A 22,570-nucleotide genomic window follows, 5' to 3' on the forward strand; every position below is an offset into this window, starting at 1 on the left:
ATCTTAAAAAAGCGATACCCAGAATTTAAATAACCTATTTTCAGGTGTTACTTAAACAAAAGCATTTGTGTAAGTATTCTTGTAAGCAAAACCAGTGGCAAACAAAACCAGAGCCCAGACGCATAATTCTGGCTATGAATTTTAAATTAGGTTTTATTTTTCTGTCCTGAAAATTCTGTGTACTAAAACTGCATAGTATAATAGAAACAGACACACAAATCCATTGAGCCTCTGCATAAACGAACATTTTCAGACTTTACTCCTGAGGCATTCTTCAAATTACCCGCAAAAAACCTAACTGCTTATAGAGAATGCTTTAGGCTATGCTGATGATTTAAAAACAAGCACACAACCAACATAAAAACAAAGTCTTCCTCTTTTTCAGGAGAAACATCTTATGTGAAGTTATCCTCTCGAAACATGTTTGGTGTCAATTCTGGGTGAACCAGGATGGCCACTTCTGTTCTCTCTCAATGATCCTCTTACCCTGATCTTGCTCGGAGGGTGTCTCCCCCAAGTACAGCACCATGATCTCCACGGTAGGAGCCTTGAAAGGGGCTCCCTCTTGCTTCCCTATCGGTCCTCTGATTTCCACTGTCTCTTTACACACCTTCTCATAGCAATAGCCACAGAGGACGTGTTTCTGTTTCAGGTGACCGCATTCAGGACAAACGTCTATATTGTTCTTAACTTTAATAAGCTTATGAGGGTTTCTTCTCCTACACCTGTTAACTTCAATGCTGCGTCTGTCTTTGGGAGCTGCCATCCAAAAGATGCTCTCCAAAAAACTGGAAATCTCCTTCCTTCCATTGGTATCAGTTGCTGGTTCTGTAAATATAGCTGGACCTTGGACCGCTAATGCTGGTCCCCATTGAGGACTGGGAAAGCCTGGGCGGCTCTGCCGAAGTTTCCGCTGCAGTTGCTCCCAACAGTTCCGGAGGAGTCCCTGGGCTGCAGGCCACGGCGGAACCATTAGCATAGGCATGGCAGGTGCCATGTTGCTCGACCGAAAACCTCAATGGCTGTTTTAGAACTAGCCTGACCTGCTCCCACTTAAGGCATTTCTATTGTCTGTTCCCTCCACCTGGGACACTGTTCCCCCAAATATCTATGTGGTTAGCACCTCCCTCCTTCAGGTCTTTGCACAAATGCCACCTTCTCGATGAGCCCTTCTCTGATCACCCCAATTTAAAACGTTATTCCCTGTCCCCTTCCCATTCTCCTCATATGCTTATGACCTGTTAATATACTATATAATTCACCTATTTATTATATGTATTGCGTTGTCTATCTTCCTCCACTAGAATGGAAACCGCGTAAGGGTAGAGATTTTTGTCCGTTTTGTATACAAATGTATCCCCCCAACCCCAGTCTCCTCTTAAAAATGCCCAGGCTCCTCAGCTCGCCCTTTGTCCTGGCTTCATCACAGTCCAGACATGCTCTGGCTGTCAGTGAGTCTCTGGATTCTGGCTTGCAGAGCTGAGCAGACGCTCTAGTGGGATGTGGGCACTGTGCCATGCAGGGGACTGTTGCATCGCCATTTCCCCTTCCCACCAGCCCATCAGAAGGTCCAAGGCAGCCTGACTGGGGTCTGGGGAGAAGGGAAGGGCTCCTCCTGACATGCCTGCTGTGGGGGTCTCCCCGCTCTGCGCAGAGGAGCCTCGGTACTACCCAGTGAGGGGGTTTCCACTCAGGGACAGCCTGGATGGACTTGCCCCAGGAAAGGGCTGAGGCTAAGGTGAGAATTCTGACCAAGACTTTCTTGCCTTGGTCTCTGAAGGCCCTTTCCTGTCTCCCCAAGTTGCCCCCGGTGGTTGTCTGGGTTATTCACATTCCAGAAGCACTGATGTGGCACTAAATATTCCTAGGGCTTCAGCCTTCCCCCCTGGGGCCCAGAGTCATCTCTTTGAGCCTCCTTTCTGGAATGTTTTTGGTATGAAACATCCTGGCAAGTGAGGGGAAGCATCCTGGCAAGTGAGGGGAAGGAAACTCCGTGCAAATGGAATCCCCGAGCCTGGGTCTCTAGGGGCTGGAGTAATAGACATTCTCTTCCCACCCAGAGTCTCTTTCCCCAGCGGGCTTCCGCCACATCCATCCCCTCTCCTGCCCACCCCTCCCAGCCCCTGGCTTGGAAGAGGTTAAGCAAACAGACCTCAAAGAGGACAAAGATCTCAGGACCAAGTACTTCTGTGTCCCCTCCTCTTCCTAGAAATCCGCCCCGCCAGCAGTGTTAGTAGGATGGGCTGCAGGGGCTTGGCGTCCCTTCTCTCCTCCTGTCCTGTCTCCCCACTCTAGCTTCTCCGTGTTCTCACTCACCCTTTATTTCCCAGCTCCCTTCTGGGGCTTTGGAGGTAAGGGGAAGGCATCTGGGGCAGAAGGAATTGCCATACTCCTTGTGCCTGGACGAGAGTGTGGCATGTAATAGTGTCTCAATAAGTATTTGTAGTTCCATTCACTGATATACTCCCAACTCTCCAAACCCAATCTAGTTTAAATGAGCCCCCCCGTCGCCCACTCCGCTAAGATTTGGCATCCCTCAGACCTGGATCTGAGTTGAGTTTTCCCACCTGCTAACTAGGCAAGTTACTTTATGTTTTTGAGTCTCAATTTCTTCCTCTGTGACCCGAGAATGATAAACATTGTGCCGAACTAGCAAGGCTTTCCTGGGCATTACATAACATATCAAGTGTTTGATACATAAGCACTTAAAAAATGGTAGCCCTGTTACCTCCTAAGTTGCAATTCTTCTCTCTCATCATCCCAACTCCCCTTCAACATTCTCTGAACTAAAAATTTTTCTGTTGAATTTTACTTATTTTTATGCATGCTGGCTTGCTGTTCAGTGTGCAACCTCTCTGAGGTTAGGATCTTATGCGGAGCTAGCTTAGCACACAATAGGGCTTGATTCCTGAGTCAATGAATAAATGAACACAGTTAACTCCACATCTGAACTCTATGCTTCTTGGGTAAAGACCCTCCCTTATATTTTTCCTGTGTCTACCCACAGTCTAGCCCAGAGCTCCAGCCCTCAGCTGGACCTGCCTTGTTTTCAAGTGGTGGAGCCTCGGGGCTGGAAGAGCTTTGAACAGTCTCCATGAAAAGGCTGGAGGTGGGAACCCCATCACCAGGAGATGTGGAGCCTTTTCAAAATTTTCAGACTGAAATACCCCATTTGTAGCCTAAACGGTTTCTTGTTTACTCTCCCATCCTGATCCCATAGTTGCCTGGCCTCCCCACTTCTTCCCCAGACTCAGCAACTTTGCCAGCTCCCCAGATGCAGGGAGGGGGAGGGCAGTGCAGACGCTCCAAACCGGCAGGCGGGCAGGTGTACGGGGAGCAGACTGTTTGGGGGCCTGCGAACACCAGAGCCGGGGGAGGTATGGGGGAGGGAGCCTGCTTGAAGCTGGAGCCAGCCGGCTGCCTGCCTGCACTTTGTCCTTATCCTCCCTTTCATCCTAGCCCTCAGAGCCTGGGAGTTTCTCAATGGAGCGGGAGTCCGGGGAATGCTCTGCAGGGGGTGGAGAGGGACGGCCAACGAGGGGGGCATTCCAAGCATTCTTTACTTCCTCTAAGAGTCAGGCGGTTGGGGGGCGGAGTGGGGAGCAGCTGCCTGCACTGGAGGGAAAGGGATTTCTTTGGAGGGAGAGAATAAAGGCGGTGGAGGTGCCTACAAGCAGCAGGGGACGGAGCTAGATGGGGGAGGGATGGGAGAGGAGGGGGAAGGGTGGGGGCAGGGCTGTATAGTCTGCCAAACCCAGTTTTTTAGTGCTAAATGCAGGAGGAGCAAATTGGGACCCTTAGCCCAGGGCACCTTCCCCGCTGGGTGTTTACAAGGGCAGAACCGCTGATGGAGGTGTAACAGGGAGTCCTTTGGAGCTAAGAGCTCGGTTTTTGGTGTGTGTTTTGTTTTTATGAAGCAGGTTCTCTTTTTTCCATCTGTGAGAGCCCAAGGGAGTGTGTGTTAAGAGAAAACTCGAAGACCTGTGCCCCCACTTCCCCAAAGAGAACCACAGAAGCTATTTTCCAATCATCGTTCTGGTTTTTAATGGGTGGCTCTTTCTAGCCACCACAGAAGGGAAGAGGGACCATCAGGTAGATAGAATCAGGGCGTGGAGTGAGGGAGCCAGAGACCCCTTCCAGACAGAGCGATCGGACATGTAGATTTATAAAAGGCCCCCGGCTTCCCCTTGATCAGTAGGGAATCATTGCAAAAATATCTCCCTGTACACAAAACTTAAGATGTCATAGTGCATTTCCCCAGAACATAGTATTCACATTATTGAAAACAGTAAGAGTCACTATTTTAAAAATGCAGAGCTGAAAACATAAAAATAAATAAGAACATTCTAGGCCCTGAAAGCCCAGAGAAACAGACACATCCATTCTCAGTAGCAGGAGCAGCTGGGAGGCTAGAGAAGTTCAGAGTCTTTGAGGTCCAAGGTGGGGTCCAGGGGAATCCGGGCCCCTTGAGATGATGTCCAGTAGCAGCCCGAGCCTTTTCAAGTCTTTTAGATTCATAGCAGCGACTCCAGGAGGCTTGGGCCAGGTTTGGAGGATGCGAAAGGGGAGAGAACCTTTGAGGAAACAGAGGCTGTGTTCTCTTACTGCTCAGATAAATAAGGAAGGGCACACTCTAGAAGACCACTCCCAGGACACCCCAGGCACATTAGGGGGGTGCCACACTCCAGTTTGAGTGGTTGGTGGAGATGGGAATGTGTATGTGAACTTCAAGAGTTTCCATCCCCACCTTGGCAGGAGGGCACCATGCACAAAACTTACTCTTTATAGGAGCTGGGCGCTGGGAGCGCTCTTTCCAGCTCTCTGCGGCCCTACTATGTGTACAAGAAACAGGCAACCTGGACTCAGCCTTGGGCCTTCCTCTCTACTTCTCTACTCATTTCCCTTCTACTACCTTCTTGGTTCCATGCGGCTGAAGACATTGAACCCTCAGTACACTTCACTTGCCCACTTCCCACATCCAGCCCTCCCCAGGGCTCAATTGCAAACCATCCCTGCCTTCTGGGCTGGGATGCTGGTCCTGGGAGGCAGGGAAGAAGGCAGTTTCCCCTCAGGGTGCAGCCAGCTGCGTCTTAGAGCCAGCCGGGATGGGGCAACGCCCCCCACCTTCAGCTGAGCTTTGAGCAGACCCCCAGTGCCTGTTGGTAGGCCTCTGTCACCTCCTGGCAGTCCATCAGGGAAAAGCAGCTGTCCCCCAGGGGGTCCTGCTGCCAGCACCTCAGGGACCTGCTTCCAGGGCCCTCTGAGGGGGGCTCCTCAAGCCCCACGAGGTTGTCCACAGACACACAGCCCCGCAGTGGGGGCTCAGGGAGCCGTTCGGGCAAGTCCAGCTGGTCAAAGGACTCAGAGGACAGGATGCTGTCCTCACTCACTGCCCCCGTGGGGCGGCTGGCCCGGGCTGGAGGGTGAGGTGGGGCCAGTTCATCCAAAGAACCAAAAGCGGTGTGGGCTGTGAGCTCCAGGGCTGCGTGGGAGAACTTGCTGTTGTGTTTGAGGATGCCCTTGCGATGGAGCAGCAGCCCTGAGGTTTGGGGGGGCGTGTGCCCCATGGCATCCCCACTTACAAACACGTCCCCTGCATCCAAGAGCTCCCCAGACTCACTGGGTTCAGGAGAGGAGTAGTAGCCGGATTCCCGCTGGCGAGACTTCTTGAGGATGCCCTTCTTGGGGAGCGGGGGGGCAGTCTGTCCTGGGCTCACAGGGACGGGGCCAAGCTCAGGGCCCTCCCTTGCCCCTTCTGAGGAGGTCGATGCCTTCTTCTTGAGAATGCTTTTCGGCAGCTTGAGGTTGCCCTTGCCAGGGCGAGGGGAGGCATCAGCAGCTGGGTCCCCCTGGAGAGTCTGGGCCATGTCATTCTCTCTGCGGGACTTCTTGAGCGAATGCTGGCGCTCCAGGCCAGGGGCGAGACTCCCGCCTCCAGGCGCGTGCTGCTTGAAGAAGCTGCAGACCTTGGCCCCGTTCTCCAGGAGGGGGCGGGAGGACCGCCGGAGCCAGTCAGCCACGGAGGCCCGGCCAGAGTCACCGCCGGTGCGCCTTCCCTCGTGCACAGCTTCCTGCTCCCCGACACGGGTGGCATAGCCCCAGTTTACCCACCAGTGACTGGCCACATCCTCCAGGGTGGCCCGGCGGGTAGGGTTCACCATTAATAGCCACCGGATCAGACCACAGGCATCTAAAAGAAGAAGGAGAAGGGTTTCAGATCCATAGGCATGAGCATGGGCACCCACAGTCCCCCTCACTGGCTCACCCCCATTTGTGCTAAGACACTGCTCACTCCTGTGTCAGATATGCCACTCCCACCTAGGGCTCCAGACACGCTGCAGCCCGGGCCGGCCCCCCAGTCTCCAGCTTCCCTGGATTGACTGTCGGATTTCCTCATCCATCCCACCACCCCTCAGGACCACAGCCATGTTTATGTGTTAGTGTGTATCCTCCTTTGCTCCACTGACATGCAACCCTCTGAGGGGAGGGACTGTTCAAGAGTAAACCAAGGTCCTCACATCTTTCTTCTTGCCTTACACATCGTACATGAAAGGACAAAAAGATTTCTAAGGACAAGGACAAAAGCAGTAGGAAATGAGACGATTGTAGCAAAGAGGATCTAAGCTAGACCTTAGGAAGCACTTTCCAAATATGATAAAGCTTGCCCATAAAGGAAGGAAGGAGCTATCCCTTCCTTCCTCAGAGGTCACAGACATAGGAGGCAAAGAGATGACAGCAGGAGTTGAGGTGGAAGGTACACTCCAGCTACAGTGGGCTGCCCTCTTCACTTTACTGTCACTGTTTAATTGCTGCCTCAGGACTGAGCAAAGGACACCCAGCACCTAGATGAGAACACCTACACCTCTCACTCACCAGAGGGTTTAGGTGGCTGCCGGTAGGCCCCATTGCTGATCTGTTTCACCAGCGTCTTATGGTCCTGCCCATCAAAGGGCATGGAGCCATGCACCAGGATGTACAGGAGAACACCGAGGGACCAGCTGTCCACCTGAGGGAGAGAGAGGATCAGCCAGGACCTCCTCATGCCACAGGCTAGAGGGCTTCCAGCCTCACCTTCATTCAGTACCATGGGGAAAAGGGAGCCCATGTTGGAGAACCCAGAGCCCAGTGTATCTGAGGACCACCTCCTTCTAGTACCCAGGGGCAGAGAGGGTGACGCTGCAGAAGGGACTGAGGTTCATGGAGAGCTGCTGTCATTTGCCTCCCCTTGGGAGGAGCAGCCACAAACATAAGATCAGTGACAAGGTCATCCCTTCTGGGCCAGGAGTGCTGGTTGTGACAGATACCATCCCTCCAGGGAGGCTGGCTGGGGGCTGGGAAAGGAAATGGGAATGTGGAAGGTGAGGGGCACAGAACCAGACTGGGGGTCAGAAGACTCTTGTTCCAGTTTTGCCACTCCCGCTAGAGACCCGGCCACACACTACTTTGGTGGGGAAGTGAGTTTTGTGATCTGAGAAAGGGAATAACTAGAAAAGTAGCGCATCCCTCTCTCAGGATCTAAGCTGAGGCAGGCTGGCGGAGGAGTCCAGACACTTACCTCTGGGCCCGTGTAGGGCTTCCCGTTGACGATTTCGGGCGAGGCATAGAGGGGGCTCCCACAGAATGTCTGCAGGAACTTGCCTTGGTGGTAGAGGTTGGAGAGGCCAAAGTCAGCGATCTGCAGAATTGGGTCAAACACAGGCAGGGGTCACACCAAGGCCTGTGTTGTTCTATAGCTCCTGGTCTGCCCCCCGCCAGACCCCGGGGAAACCCAGGCCCTAGCAGCAGGAAAGGGTGCCCATGACCCCTACCCCATACCGGGCACCACCAACACAGCTCAGGCCCTGGAAGAAAGAGCCCTTTGGAGGTTGTGTCAATGAGGAAAGCGTAGGCAGAGGTGTCGGGGAGCTCCAGGGTCCTCACTGTTCCCCAGGCCCCTTTGCTCACGCTGTACTCTACTCCAGGGATGCTCTCTCTGCCTACACACATCCTCCTGACCCAGCAAGCCCACCTCCTCCAGGAAGCCTTCCATTGCCCTGAGATCTCCTCCTCCCATGAAGCCCTACCATTTGCAGTGGCTCACGGTAGCCCCTGCTTGTCAGTTCCGTCTCCTCATACTGCCACGTCAATATGCTTCCCATGCTGACCTCCTGCCCCCACCCCTCCTGCAACTCCTAGCACAGCTGTGACCCATGGGTGGGACTAATGGCCACTTACTGACTAAAGGAAGGGTCTACCAGTTGGAGGGGGACAGACAGTGTCTTATGCCAATGCCATGAACCTCAGAAGCAAGCTACCCCATGACCTGGGCTTGGGCTGCCCTTCCCAGCAAAGAATGCATCTCTCTGCCCACACCCGGGCAGGAACGTGGTGGCGGGAGTGGGGTCAGCCCAGTATAGCTGAGAAGCAGTACTGAAGGAAGAACAAAGATTACGGTCATGGCTATAGCCCAGTAGAAGGGATCTTCTTACAGGACTTCCTGAGCCCTCTGATATTGAAGGTTTGAGGGGCCCCAAGCCCATCTTCTCATTCCTCAGAAAGACCCTTCCGCCAGCTATCCTCAGACAAAGGCTGAGGCCAATGCCCTTTTGCTCCCAACCTCTTCATCCCCAGCAGACGGTCACGTGTGCCCAGGGTGGGGAGAAGTTGTTTATGAACTCTGGCTCCTTCATTTATGGGTTTTATCGGCCTCCTATCAGGCAGTTACCAGTTGAAGCCTATAATGAGGCAGATGATTGGTGCAGATGGGAAAGTTCGTGCCTGCCTGGGTTGTGTGGATTTATTGGCTCTGGCTTCCCCCTTCCTGGTCAGCATCAAAGAGAGCCCCACCTACTCCGGGAACTGGTAAGGAAAATGAACTCAGTGCCAGGGCGCCTCAGGGCACCTCAGGGCACAGGTCAGGGGCCACTGGGGAAAGGACTATGATCTGGGTTCGGGAAGATTCTGAGGAGGGTCCGACTGCAGAGTCAGAGCCCTTCCAGGTATCTGCAGGGGCCAGCCCTTGCCGTCTCCCCTTCCAGCCCCAAGACCTGAGTTTATCACATCGACCTGAACTTCTCAGGCCTAAATTTAACTACTTAGACACGGGAATTCAGCAGCTGCAGAAAGCAGGAAGCTGGCTCTGGAGTGCTTGCTGTGGTGAAAGGTGCTAAAGGGCTACCTAATTGCGGCAGATTAAAGTGCGCATGCGTGCGTGCATGTGCATGCGTGCAGGTGGGGAGAACTCAGGCCATGGCCTCTCTGTGCCAGTCCCAAGGCTGTGAGCAGAAGCCAACCTTAGATCTAGACTCCTTCAGCCTTGTGACGTCAAGAGCACTGGTCAGGGAGTCAGAAGACTCTGGTTCTAGCTGAGGCTCAGCCACTTGCTAGCCGTGGGACCTTATGCAAATCACTGCTTATCATAAGGCCTCAGCTTTCAATCCATAGAATGAGGTACTGAAGCGGATGATGGCTAAGGTCCTTATCGGCACCCATATAAGAGTCTGAGCTTTGCTCAACTCCTTCTGGAACCCCCTAGGGGCTTAGAGATGCTTGGCAAGGGACAGTGCAGACAGGCTGGGGAGGGGTAGGGAAGCAGCTTTAGACAAGAACTGAGGCTCACCTTGATATTTCCATTGGCATCTAAGAGGATGTTCTCCAGCTTGAGATCCCGGTGGACAACCCTGTTCTGAAAGAGGGAGGGAGGAGGGTCAGGGGAAGGCCACCAGGGAGAGAAGGACATGAGGACCTGGTCTGGACAGTGAGGGAAACACAAAGGGGGCCGCGTGGGGGTGAGCACAGGTAGGCTGGGAGGCCCATCTTTACTGGTACGTACTACAACAAATCATGGTCCTTCCAACCCCAGCCAAGAGACTTGAAGCCAGAGACACCAACATTCCCCAGGCTGAGTCCAGAACTGAGTCTTGCCCCTTTCGATCTCCCTGTGTGATCCTGGACCAGTCATGGAATCTCTCTGGTGAAACCAGCCCCCGAGCCCCAGGGACCACCCCCTCAGCACAGGGCTGAGGCAGGTGCCGCTCACCTGGTGGCAGTAGTGCACGGCGGAGACAATCTGCCGGAAGAAATGCCGGGCTTCGCGCTCGCTGAGCCGCTGCTGTTCACTGACGTAGTCATATAGGTCGCCCCGGCTGGCGTACTCCATGACGATCACGATCTTGCTGCTGTTCTCAAACACTGGGGCAGAGCAAGGCAGGAATGTCAGGCCCCTCCAGAGTGCACTGCTCCCCACTAGGGAACACGGATCACCCCCAGGCCCCCAAACCAGACAGGACCTCCCACCAGAGACATCTGCTAATGAGGGAGGACAGTGCCCTTTGATGCTCCCAACACCTTCCAGTAGCAACGAATTAAGGCCAAGGGAACTGGCTCACCCTCCCTTTCCTTGGAAGTTCAGGCTTTGGAGGATTCTTAACACTACCCTGCAAATTCTGAGACATCACTGGATGAGAATGAAAAACCAGGCTCTCTGGTTCAGTACTTTTTTGCCTCGTGACCTTGGGCAAATCTCTTCTAGATACATCAGTAAGAATGTAGGTTTGGGATTTGAATCCTGCCCCCATCATTTACTAGCTGGGTGACCACGGCAAGTTATTCAATCAGTGTGCCTCAGTTTCCTCATTTGAAGAGGGATAATGATAGCAACGTCACAGAGCTGGGGCGAGGAATAGATAAAAGTTAGTCACAGCTCTCAGGCTGGCGGAGCAAGCTGGTGTGGGCTCTGACTACAAGCAAGCACTCAACAGACTGTACCTACTGTTATATTTATTATCAGCATCCTCACGCATAAACTTGAAAAATAATGCCCATAATAATGCCTGACTTGAGGATGAGAAGAGGAATAAAAGTATGAAAGTGCTTTGTAGACTGTAAAGTACCATGGAAAGCTGAGATAGTGATCACCCTTAACATCTTTGACTTCCCGTCCAGAATATCCAGGCTGGGGCTTTGTACATAGAAACGATCAATAAATATTTGGTAATTAATTGACTGGCTGGGCTCCTGGCAGCCAGCCTACTCCAGCTGGCTCATCTCCATGTGAGGAAGGGGCCCTATTGCCACCTCAGGCCTTGTCTTGCCTCCTGGAAAAGTAGGGAATGGCTGGTTCACCAAACTGGCCCTTCAGCAGGGTGTGTGTCAAAACATGTGTCTGTGATATTGCATCTTTGTGTCAAACGAGTCCTATGAGTTTGGCTTGCTCAGCCAGCCCCAGAGAGATTACTGTCTAGCCTGTGAGAAGGAGCTAAGAGAGGAGGCTTCTCCCAAGAAGAGTCCCAGCTCCCAGGCAGTTGGATATATGGTCAGGAGGACTGTGCTTTTTCCTAGGGGAGCACAGTGGCCCAGAATGCTGGGGGGTGCCTAGCTGAGGCTCCACCCCTGTGGTTCTCCACATCTCTGCAGGATGTGTGCAAACTTTGTGCCGTAAAATTGGGGGTCAGGAGCCAGCCAGGGCACATTCTGGAGAGCAGCTATGTTGGAAGTCAGTTCCCAGGACTGCAGCCTTCCCCCCAGTCCATATCTCTTGAAGTCTGTGGATGGGGATGGATCTGGGGGAGGTCTACCAGATACACAGTAACTATGACACCCCAACATTTGCTGAATCTGAAGGTGCAGTAAGTAGCAGCTACATCCTAAGCTTCAGAGCTCAGTTCCCAGACCTAGCTGTAGATAATGGGTGTGGGGAAGAAGTCTCACACACACACACACACACAGCCCAATCACCAAGCTTAGCCTGGCTTAACCAACTCCTCCCTGGGGGAAATAAACAGAGAAACAATTAGCCTTCCAGCCACCTGCTAGGGCTCATGGGAAAGGCTCAGGCCACAGGGCCATGTCAGTGGCTCTGCCCTAAGTCTTCCTCTAAACAGAACTTAAGAGAGGAGACCTCTCTTTCTTCCTATCAGGAATATTCAGACTGAGGGCAAAGCCACAGGCTCCCTTTCCTCCTTCCTGCTGTTCCTGCCGTTCCTCGCTTCCTGTCTAACTGATATTAGGTAAAGGCTGGAAGCAGACAGGTGTGTGTGGGAGGCTGCTCCCCCTCTTTCCCTCATCACCCTCTCTTGCTCACTTTGTTGTCTGGGTCACAGGGAACAGGGCAGCTGGAGTGGAAAGCCAGCACCGATGTCAGAGCAAGAGGAGGCTCCAAGAGACGAGGAGAAGTAGAAGCCAGCCCCATGGCGGGAATGATTCAGAGGACAGGAGGTCTGGCTCCTGTATATGAAGAAAAACAGCACCCACACACCTGAGACACGTGCAGGTCCCCGTATGTTTCAGCCTCCCCCAGATTGCTAAGGATCTCATTGGTCTGGGGAAACAGTGTTCCAGTACGGAAAACCTAAGAACAAAAATGCCTACAATCTGTGGAGTTCCTCCCATGAGAGGAGCACTTGGTGACATTTAATTTGATTTTTTTTTTCGGCAGTGCCACAGGGCATGCGGGATCTTAGTTCCCTGACCAGGGATCAAACCCGTGCCCTCTGAGGTGGAAGCACAGAGTCCTAACCACTGGACCACCAGGGAATTCCCTGGTGACATTTAATTTGATCTTTGCAACAACCCTGTGATGTAGGTGGGATTATCCCATTTTACAAATGAGGAACTGAGGCCCAGAGACAAAATTAAATTAGTTGCCCAAAGTCATATAGCTGGGTTTCAAATCCAGCCTGTGTCTTTTTTACCTCTGTGTCATCTGTTCCACCTGGACACACACACACGTACACACACACACAGCTTCAAATGCTCCACCTCTGTACCTTCGTGGATGGCAATGACGTGGGGGTGGTTGAGTGATGACATGATCTCAATCTCTCGCCGAATGTGCATCAGATCTTGCTCGTCTTTGATTTTGTCTTTCTGGATCAACTTGATGGCCACCTGGGAGCAGAGAATGCAGGAGAGTGAGGAGAAAGGTCTGGCAGGTAAAGGCGTCCCTGAGGACACTCTGGGAGCCCTGACCCTGGTGATCTGCCTACAGCCGCTGCAAAGGCCACAGCGCGCACCCAGAGAAGCCTCTCCACCCTTCACTGGGGCGGGCGGCAGAGAGGCTGGAGGGTACCTTTCATGTTACATATGCTTTATCACACACACAAAAATCACCCAAAAAAGTTATGGAAAAAATGCTAGTCTCTTCGGTCTAGGTAAGTAATGTCTCTCCCCCAGCAACAAACAAACAACTAGACAGTTAAACAGAGTCCTCTGGGCTTTGCTATCTTGTCCGTAAAGGTGAAAATGCCATTTAAGGATTAAACTCTCTGGCTGGTACATGTGGTGGGTTCAGGAAGGGTGGAGGGAGGCAAGAGGAAGTGGAGAATGAACCGCCAAGAAGCAGCTTAAGCAAAGCTCTTAGAGACTGAGGCATCTCGCCCCCTTCTCTGTTCCACCGCACTGAGCAGCGATGGTGACAGAGTACCAACAGCGCATGCAGTGTGTGGGGAAGACACCGCGTGGTGACTCAGGGGACCTGGGCCCTCCAGGCTCTGTTGCTGTGCTCATGGGCAAGGCCCATGCCCTCTCCCAGCCTCGTTTTCTGTGAAATAAACAGGCTGGACTAAGATGTCTGGGGTGCTTTCCTTCTTTGACTTTGTGAAGTGACCATATAAATGCCCCGGGGCCCTCGGAGGCTACAACTCTGGCATCAGGCGCTGGGCGGGTATGGGGTGGGGTGTCACAGGGCTGGTCAGTTCCTGACAAGTCCTGTCCAAGGACACAAATGGTAAATATAAGACTTCCCCTTCACAGGAGCGGGGCAAGTTAGGAGAAATCCCGAGGCACAGGCTGAGGAAAACAGTTCCTCGTTCATTTCCCAGGAGGGTTTGCCTCCCCTCAAGGTTCAAAAGGAGGTGGAAAAAAGGGAACCCAGAGCCCAAGGGGCGGGGCCTCTAATCCCCCTTTCACAGGGCTCTGGAGGCAGACAAAGGCTTCCGGCTCCGCTGCGGACCGCGGGCCTCGGGCCTATGTCCCCCTCAGACAAGAATGCGGAACAGCCGTAATCCTGTAAGAGGAGCAGCTCACAATGCCCTGGGCCTGGTCACCCCGGCAACAGGCCAGGGATGGCGTGCCCTCCGCCCCGCTCCTCCCCTGGAGCTGCATCCATGAAAGAGGGGAGGCCCGGCTCTCTCGCCCTCCCAGAGCAGGGCAGGGAGGACAATGGCAGCAGGAGGGACGGTCACCATGGAGTCTCCTGCCCAAGCCCCTGGAGGGGCCCACGCTGCAGCTGCAGGGGCCGGGCTGCACCTCAGGCGCTCTCTTCACGCCCCCCACCCCTTCTGCTCCAAACCACCCCAATGAGCTAAGCAGAAAAATCCCCGGCTTAGAATTGCCCAGGGGGTGGGGATGGGGGGAAGGGGCTTAAATCCTCCTCCAACCGGCCTGGAGCTTGGTTCCTGAACACCTCTCCAGACCCTTTTTCTCTCCCTGAAGGGGAGATTTTATGGACTCGTTCTTTTCTCTCTGAATTCTTTGTTTTAAAAATCAGACAATACAGTGAAGCTTCAAGACAACTCTTGTTGCTCCTAATTCCAACCCACTAGAGCCATTAACGTCTCTCCTACATAGAAACTCCAGAGCTGCAATTGTCTTGATATATCAGATAATGTTCTAATAATTTTTCAGTTATGAATTATCACTGCAGAAAAGAATTATGGTCTTATAACTGCAAAAAATGAACTCTAGGTACAAATGAAAGAGTTGTCACTTGTACATGAGGACACACCAATCCAGTGGCAACTAAACATGTTTGCCGAGACTTTAAATGTTATGATGATTATAAATATGAACATAAATGCCTGCACTGAAACGTAATTGCATTACTTGGTGGTGGGGCTCAGGGCAGGCTACCCCAGACTGTCACTTTGGCATGTGGATGATTTTGAGCTGAAGACAATGAAGCTGACTCAAGAAGAGCTTTTTATCCCTCCCTTAACTGCATTAAAGAAGTTAGATAGGAGGCTTGTACCAGAGAGAGCGCTATTAGCAGAGATAACTTTTTTCATCAGGAAGACTTATCTGCATGGCCCAGCAAACATTTATCTACCAAGCATTCGCTCTTCCCATCTTTCTGTGAATTGCCGTCCTCCCCTTTCCAATGCCAGACCCCTGCCCCCTTCTCCTTAGCTCAGGATGGCAGGTAAGCCTCAATTGCCTGACTGTTGGGAAGCCACATAATTGGGGGGGGGGGGTTCCTGTACATGTGAAATTAAATTTGTTTTTCTCCTGTTAAAAAGAAAAAAATCAGACAATAGATAAAATGCCATGAGCTCTTCAGATAAAGGCCCATAAAACTGAATTAATAGATAGCAAAAAAAAAAAAAATCACATGTAAATCACATACCTAGATAATGAAACAAATATCTGAGAGCTTAAGAAACACACATATGCAAAAACTAGGCATATCTTGGATGTACAGTTGTACACACACAAACATATACAATGAGATAAATCATCGTGGGCTAGGAGGCAGAGCTCTAAAGAAGACAAGGCCTAAAAGAAATGAGGTTTCAAAAAAATAAAGGGCTCTGAGGGGTGCTAGAAGGAGTCCCTGCATGGGTAGAGGGTGTACAAGTTGAATCCTGAGATCTATTTCTTTCAACTCTGGAAGTCTACTGTTTAAAATCAGAATTGTTGATCCTTAGTGGACACTTCCGTCCTCCTGCAAGCTCATGCTCTGGCCTCAGGGGGTGAGGTCAAGGACCCCCCCCCACCCCCCGACCCCGCATTGTCTATATTAGGTCTTAGGAGACCACAGCTTGGCTGGTACTTCCCAGGAAAGAAACAACTTAGGTCCTCATGCCTCCACCAGTCCCCAAGCAGGTGACAGACAAGAAGAGCCATGTATCACTGCCATGGTGGGGCTGGGCCACTGTTCCCCCATCTATCCTAGTCCCACTGGACAGACCTCAACTGTTTACTGGTGAACACAAATCACAAATATATATTTATTGGTTAAGTCATTGGGCTGATCCCTGACTGATGGCACCAGTGCCCAGATAAGACTTTCTGCCCTTTTTCCAAGGCATGGGTGGAGAGTCAGCCATGTTTGTGAGAACTCATTTTGAGTGACCTTTGTTCTCATCTGCAATATAGTTGAGCAACCATTCAAATATAGTGACTAGAAAAGGAAAGTGACTAGGAAAGGAAGAGAAAAACAGTCGCTGAATGGATCACCCAGAGGTAGGAAGGCCACCTCCCTGGGGACAATCCTGGGTCATCCCGTATAATTATTAACAGTGCCCCTTTTACTCCGCAAAGTATTCGAGGTGAGATGTTATATTATACGGCCACCCTACTCAGAGGGGGCAGGAAACAGAGGCACAACAATGACAATATAAATGTGAACACCAGATCGGTGGAGGGGTGTCAAGAGCCCAGGTATCTGGTCTTTATTTGCCCCTTTGGAGCTACATAACTCGAGACAAGTCACTTAAATGATCCTGTTAACTGGCCTGGCTAGTTTTAATGTCCTCATCTGAAAAATAAAAGGATATTTATCCTCCAAACATTTGCTGAATGCCTGCTACGTGCCTGGCGCTATGGTAGGTGCCTGGCGCTATGGTAGGTGTTGGGGATTCAGACAAAAATTGGATAGCCCCTGCGCCAAGGCCCTTGGTCCAGTCTAGTGTGATGAACATGACGGTTGAGATCCCTGGCCGCCCAGGGGCTCCAGGAGCACTGGAGAGCTTCCTTCGCCTGGAGGAGTAGGGCAAATCACCCCTGGGGGAAAACTCTGTTTTAGATCTTGAAGGAAGAGTGGGGTTTGCCAAGCCGAGGTGGGCAGGCCTTTGAGGGGGGCAGTGCAACAAGGGCATTCCAGGCAGAGAGAAAGGTTTGAGCACAGGCCAGAAAGAAAGGAAAGGAACTATACACGAATTTGCACATTAGGATCTCTAAGCTCCCTTCCAAACTCTAGCATTCTCCGCTGAGCTTCTTCAGAAATGGGTCACGTGCTACTACGCCAGGAAGGTGCTAACCAAGGATTGTTATAATAGGTTTATTCAGAGGCCCCATGCTATATCTATGTTTACCTGCCTGAGCAAAATTCCTACTGATACCAGCCCAGTGATTTTCTTGCCGCTGTGGCCCTGCATGCTGGAAAGGCAGCAGAGCTAACTCCTTATCCCATTTTGTAAATGGCAAACACAAAAGTCCAGAAAGGTGACTCTTCCGAGGTTCCTCAACATATCAAGGCTGTCAGGACCCAAGATGGAGGGGTGTTGCCTGGAGAAACCACCACTTCAGAAGACAAAAGTTCCTTGCAGATGCTCTGCCCTGCCTCCAGCTCCCTGCCTCCTACCCCTGGAGAAGGGAATGCCCCACACCCTGCCATGGGCCAGGCTGTGCAGTACCACCAGCCACCCTCATCCCACTTACAGATATACAAAGACGTTGGAGAGATGGGCGCTGGGGCTCAATTGGTTAAACACTGCCTTCTCTCCTCCCAGTCCCCACAGGAACTCAGATCAAGAATAATCTGGGGCTTCCCTGGTGGCGCAGTGGTTGAGAGTCCACCTGCCGATGCAGGGGACACGGGTTCGTGCCCTGGTCCGGGAAGATCCCACATGCCGGGGAGCGGCTGGGCCCGTGTGCCATGGCCGCTGAGCCTGCGCGTCCGGAGCCTGTGCTCCGCGACGGGAGAGGCCACAACAGTGAGAGGTCCACGTACAGCAAAAAAAAAAAAAAAAAAAAAGAATAATCTGGATTCAGGAGAGGATGGCAGAAAGGTCTTAGAAAAAGAAGATCTAGAGGTGCTGGTTTCAGGTGCCGGGAGAGAGGGTACAAGCTGGGCATCTCTGGTCATAGCTATCACCCAGAGTTGGAGCCAAGATCCTTGACTCCTTTTTGGCCTTTCACGGAGCAGCTGCCTCTGGGAGGTGGGGCAAGGAGCTGGAGGATGACCCATTTAGATAATGCAGGAGAGGTTGGGCTGGGCTGGCCAGGGCTGGCAGAGTGGGGATGGCTCACCATCCCACCCAGCCTTGCCAGAGAACCAGGCTGGGAGCAGGCATGGGCTCTGCGGGGAGGCTGAGCTGCTTCCCCTAAACCCCATGCTGTGCCCACCCTTTCTTTGCCCATTCTGCCAGGCTGCCAGGCAAGGTGCTTCCCTGCCCAGCCCTCTTGTGTGGTTTGGCCAGAGTCCAAGGACAAGAGTCACCTGCAGCTGGAGTCTCCCTCCCTGCTGCTGAGCAGGCAGATGCAGGAGGAGCTGGGAGGGCAGCACCGCACAGAAGAGGCCTCTGGCAGCTGGCCAGGCGGGAGCCCTTCTCTGGATCAGGGGCTAAAGGAGAGGCTGGGACTTTGAACGACGTAGAGACCAAAGGGCTTAGGGAAGCTGAGCACGAGCCATTCTCTTGCTCAGGGCAGGACAGACCCAGGGTGGGGTGGACTCTCCCTCCCCCAAGAGAGGGAGGGTAGGACCACAACAAAGCCAGCCTTGCTGGGATAGTAACACTGTGTGTGTCAGCTACTGTGCTGAGCACTTCACATATATTATCTTATTTAATCCTATGAGGACCCCACGAGGTAGGAATTATTATAATCCCCACTTTCCAGATGAGGAAACTGAGATACACAGAGGTCACACAGCCGGTAAGCAGTAGAGCCAGGATTCTGAATGCTTGCACTCTGATGCTGAGCTGAGCAGTCTTCCTGACAAAGTAAAATGTAGTGGAGCTCACCTACACGGGATCTCTCGACACTGTCAGTATGTATGGGAGTGGGGGTTGTTCCCAGTGACTCCTCCCACCCTCAGCGCGCCTGGAGCTCTGGGAAAGGCAGTCGGAGCTAGCTGTTGGAATGACAAAGCACACTGAGGCAAGCCTGGGCTCAGCCCAAAGCCAACTCCCAGTCCAAGACTCAGTATTGGTCATCTAGCACCTGGGGTGGTCAAGTCAGGAGCCTATGTTGCAGGCATGCCACTAACCAGCCACAGGACATGTCCCCTTCCCTCTCTGGGCCTCAGTGTCCCCATCTGTCAGTGAAGGAATCAGACCATCTCAGTCATTTTCAAACATTTTGAAATCCCACGCAACAATCCAATATATGAGACAGAAGCACCCCTGCCCCAGATCACTGTCCCCTTGGACTCCCCTGTGCTCCTCATGGAGTAAAAATTCCATGCAGATCAACCTAAAGGCTTTGGGGGATGCCACCGTTCCAGGGACCCTAGCAGGTGTTTTTCTTTTTAGGGGAGGGGTGGTCAGGAGAGCTGTGAGAGTCAAAGGAGGAAATGCCGTGTGGCTACCAGGAGTGTAGTCAGAGCTAGGAGATCCAGAGCAAATATTGGTTTTTCCTTTAATGCCCTCCTGGAGGAGCCATTAGTCCTGCTCACCTGCCCCTCCCTCCGGACAATCCCATCTGGCCCCTGAGAATCCTATCCAGGCAGGGTGGGAATGCGAAATGTGGAGAGAAATTGAGATGGAAGTCACCCAGCGGGCTTTCCTCTGAACCCTCAGTTCACTTTGAGGGGAGGTTGTGGGCTGCTCCCACACCCCTCTCCCCCACTGAAGATCCTGAGGCACCAGGTTGGTCTCTCTTCAGGGAGAAGAGTGAAGAGACAGGAATGGGGGTGCGGTGGGGGGAGGATTCCTCTCCAGAATTTTGAGAAACCATGAGCAGCGCGTAGAGCTGCTCTCCAAGGAGGAGGGAGACCCTGAGCAAGAAGTACAGGGTGGTCTATGGATCAGGGAGCTTTAGGGCAGGTCCCACTCCTCCTGATATGGGCTCCCTGTACACAAGAGACATGAAGCCAGGGAGCACCTTCTGAATTCTCTCTGTTCTGATGTAATAAGAGCTGGAATCCCTGCCTACAGCCACTGAGGTTTGAAAACTGAAAGCTGGTTTATCTCATTCCAGAATCAATGATCTCTCCTTTTCTCTCTTTCACACACACACAGAGACACACATGCGGTGACCCAGGTCAAGAGCTTAATGGGATTTCTGAACTTCAATCTCAGTTTCCAGGCCACCCCAGTGCCCCCAATCCAGTCTGCCCCCCAAAAGAGGCACGAGCCACAAGCAGCTATTTTCCAGCTGAGCCCCTGACAAAGCCTGGGCCCAGCTGTCTCCAGCCTGGAGCCTCACCGGGCCCTCACACTTTATAGAAAGAGAAAGAAAAGGAAAGCCAGGAAGTACATGATTGCCCAATAGCTGTAACCTGGCAGCAGGCAACTGGGGACCGTGCCAGGTGTTAGCAGGAAAAACATACTCGGTCCTATTGATGAGGCCATAATCCATTCCCTTTCCCCAGCATCCACTCTCCTTCACCAATGAAATGACTTCTTGAATTTCAAACCATCTACTGGCTGCAAAAGCAAACAGTCTGGGGAGGTAACTCCTGCCACAGCTGATAGGGCAGACCATGGCCACCCATGCAGGCACGCACACATACATGCACATCTCGTAACCAGCACCCAGCTGGATTTGGCAAAACAATCCCTAAACCACCTGCCCTAAAAGGCCTGTCAAAATACAGAGTATTTAGGGCCTTCCCTGGCCGTCCAGTGATTAAGGTTCTGCGATTCCACTGCAGGGGGCACAGGTTTGATCTGCGTCCTGATCCCACATGCCAAGCCTGCAGGGCGCAGCCGTCCCCCCAAATACAGGTTATTTGGCCCCATCCTACACCTTCAGAATAAAATCCTCTGGGTGTGGAACTAGAGAAGAAGTATTTTAAACAAGCACCCAGGTGATTCCTATGCACATTAAACTCGAGTTTGGGGACCATTGTTAACTTTTGGCAAAACTGCTATCCCTTCGGGGCCAGCCTTTTCAAATATAAATACCAGTTCGCATGGCGGGTTCTATTGTCAGCAACAATTTAAATTCATATTTGTATCTCATTCAATCCTCATAGCAGCTGTGAGGGAGGCTCTGTTTTCATTTTTGTTTCATTTTCTGTTTTCATTTTTGCAGAAGGGGAAACAGAGTACAGAGATAAAGTAAATTACACAAGGTCCCACAGATTACTACTACTATACACACACACACATCCCAAATTAACAGGACACATACCTGAAAAGGCCCCAAACCCAAAGGTATCTTGGGGCACAGTGGATCTTTCACGAGAGCCTAGTTTCACATTTACCAGAATTAAAAACCCATCATAATGAAACTCTGACTCAATCTTAGACCTGGAAAGGACCTAAATGTCAAACCCACCCGCGCCCCCCGGGAGGGGGTGATATCTCCACAGTATGCTGGGCTGCCAGACTATTAGAACTGAATTGAGGAACTGGACACTTCATTCACTTTTTCATTCAACTACACACATTTACTAACCCCTTGCTAAGATCAGGTGCTTTCTACTTCCTCTCCCCACCCCATTCTATCGGATAGTCTGTTACAAGCAAAATTCCACTTAAGTCTCATCGTCTTTAGGAAGCCTTCTCATCTCTGGACACCTTTCGTCCTCTATGCACCCCGCCTCACTTATTTGGCAATCATCACTTGCTGACCGGAGTTGGTGGAGTTCTCAGGTCCACGACAATTGTCCCTACAGCCATGGACAATTTCTACAGTGAACACTACCAGCACCCCATACACATACGCAACCTCAGCGCAGTAAAGACTGAATGCGGGCAAGTCCACCAAGCAAGGCACTAGCTCCCGGCCCACCCTCCATCACCCGCCGCCTGCGGCTAACTCCCGAGCCTGGCCGGCTGGCGCCGCGAGAGGGAGCCGCACTCACCAGGCGCCCAGAGCTCTCCCTCGCCTTCTTCACCTTCCCGTAGGTCCCCTTGCCCAGGGTCTCCAGGAACTCGTAGCGGTGTCGCAGGTTGTGCTTGTGGTGGTGCCGCTTCACTGCCTGCTTCTTCATTAGGGGCTTGGGCGACTTGAGGAGCCCGTCGGCCAAAGGCCGAACGAGCTCCGCGGCCAGGGCAGCGGTGGCCGAGGGAGCCGGGCCGAGGCGCCGGGGGAAAGCCAAGGACTCCATGGCGAGCAGGTGAGCGAGGGCAGAGGAGGAATCGGCTGGGCAGAGAGACCTAGAGCCCGGGTCGCCTGCCCACTCGCGGCGCGAGAATCCACAGCCGTACCAAGGCGCGCGACCAGGCGCCGAATTCCAAGTTGTTATAAACGCCCTGAACTAGAGGCTCTGGCCACACCCCCCGGCACCCATTGGCCTGATCGCCGGCTGCGCGTGACCAGGACCGCCAGCATTGGCTTGCCGGGTCCCTGGCTCCGCCTCCTCCCAGAGAGGCTGGGAAAGGTGTCAATGGAGCCCCGCCCACCTGGGCCCCCGAGGGTCAGGCAAGGGGAATACCTTACGCCGGGGTCGGCTACGCGGGGCGGGGCGGAGATGTTGTGGGGGTGTTGAGGGGGGTTGGGTGAGTGGCGGCGGGGGTTGATACCACTGGGGTCCAGAAATTTTCAGGGGCTCTGGAACAGCTCTTACCCCTGAGAGGCTCTTGGTCCTGGTTAGAGGCACCTGTTGTCTTTCCATTGTGCTGTTCTCATTTAGCAAGGGGCAACCTGACAGTACTAGAGGTCCCCAAAGTATTTCCCCATCCTGAGTAATTTGCTTCTCTCAAATCAAAATCTGTAAAGGCACTTGACCACTTCTTTAAGACCGTAAGGAGGAAGGAGG

At 52.5% G+C, this 22,570-nt stretch overlaps 2 protein-coding genes across 3 annotated transcripts; both read right to left on the reverse strand.

The window, feature by feature from the left end:
- Positions 1–430: 430 nt before the first annotated feature.
- LOC309976333 (large ribosomal subunit protein bL32m-like) lies at positions 431–997 on the reverse strand (the record flags this gene model as incomplete). The annotated part of the gene is made up of 1 exon (XM_082861909.1): positions 431–997. One exon carries the CDS (start codon positions 995–997, stop codon positions 431–433), a length of 567 nt encoding a protein of 188 aa, XP_082718035.1.
- Positions 998–4,045: 3,048 nt separating this feature from the next.
- Positions 4,046–21,958, reverse strand: NUAK2 (NUAK family kinase 2). 2 transcript variants are annotated; one of them, XM_082865605.1, is made up of 8 exons: positions 21,674–21,958; positions 12,747–12,867; positions 10,019–10,170; positions 9,599–9,664; positions 7,556–7,675; positions 6,874–7,006; positions 5,621–6,190; positions 4,046–4,574 (listed from the first exon to the last, which is right to left on the reverse strand). In XM_082865605.1, exons 1-8 carry the CDS (start codon positions 21,917–21,919, stop codon positions 4,420–4,422), a joined length of 1,563 nt encoding a protein of 520 aa, XP_082721731.1. In that variant the 5' UTR covers positions 21,920–21,958; the 3' UTR covers positions 4,046–4,419. The 2 variants fall into 2 exon arrangements, with proteins under 2 accessions (XP_082721731.1, XP_082721730.1); XM_082865604.1 differs by having other exon boundaries at positions 4,459–6,190.
- Positions 21,959–22,570: the final 612 nt, after the last annotated feature.

Source organism: Leucopleurus acutus (assembly GCF_964270905.1).
Source record: "Leucopleurus acutus genome assembly, chromosome: 2".
Lineage (NCBI taxonomy): Eukaryota > Metazoa > Chordata > Mammalia > Artiodactyla > Delphinidae > Leucopleurus > Leucopleurus acutus.

Excerpts from the sequence above, each read along its gene's own strand:
- NUAK2 (XM_082865604.1), bottom strand. The coding sequence starts at position 21,919 with ATGGAGTCCTTGGCTTTCCCCCGGCGCCTCGGCCCGGCTCCCTCGGCC. Across the intron at positions 12,868-21,673 it reads GGGAGAGCTCTGGGCGCCTG|GTGGCCATCAAGTTGATCCA; the intron begins GTGAGTGCGGCT and ends CTCTGCTCCCAG. Across the intron at positions 9,665-10,018 it reads CCGTGCACTACTGCCACCAG|AACAGGGTTGTCCACCGGGA; the intron begins GTGAGCGGCACC and ends TCCCTCTTTCAG.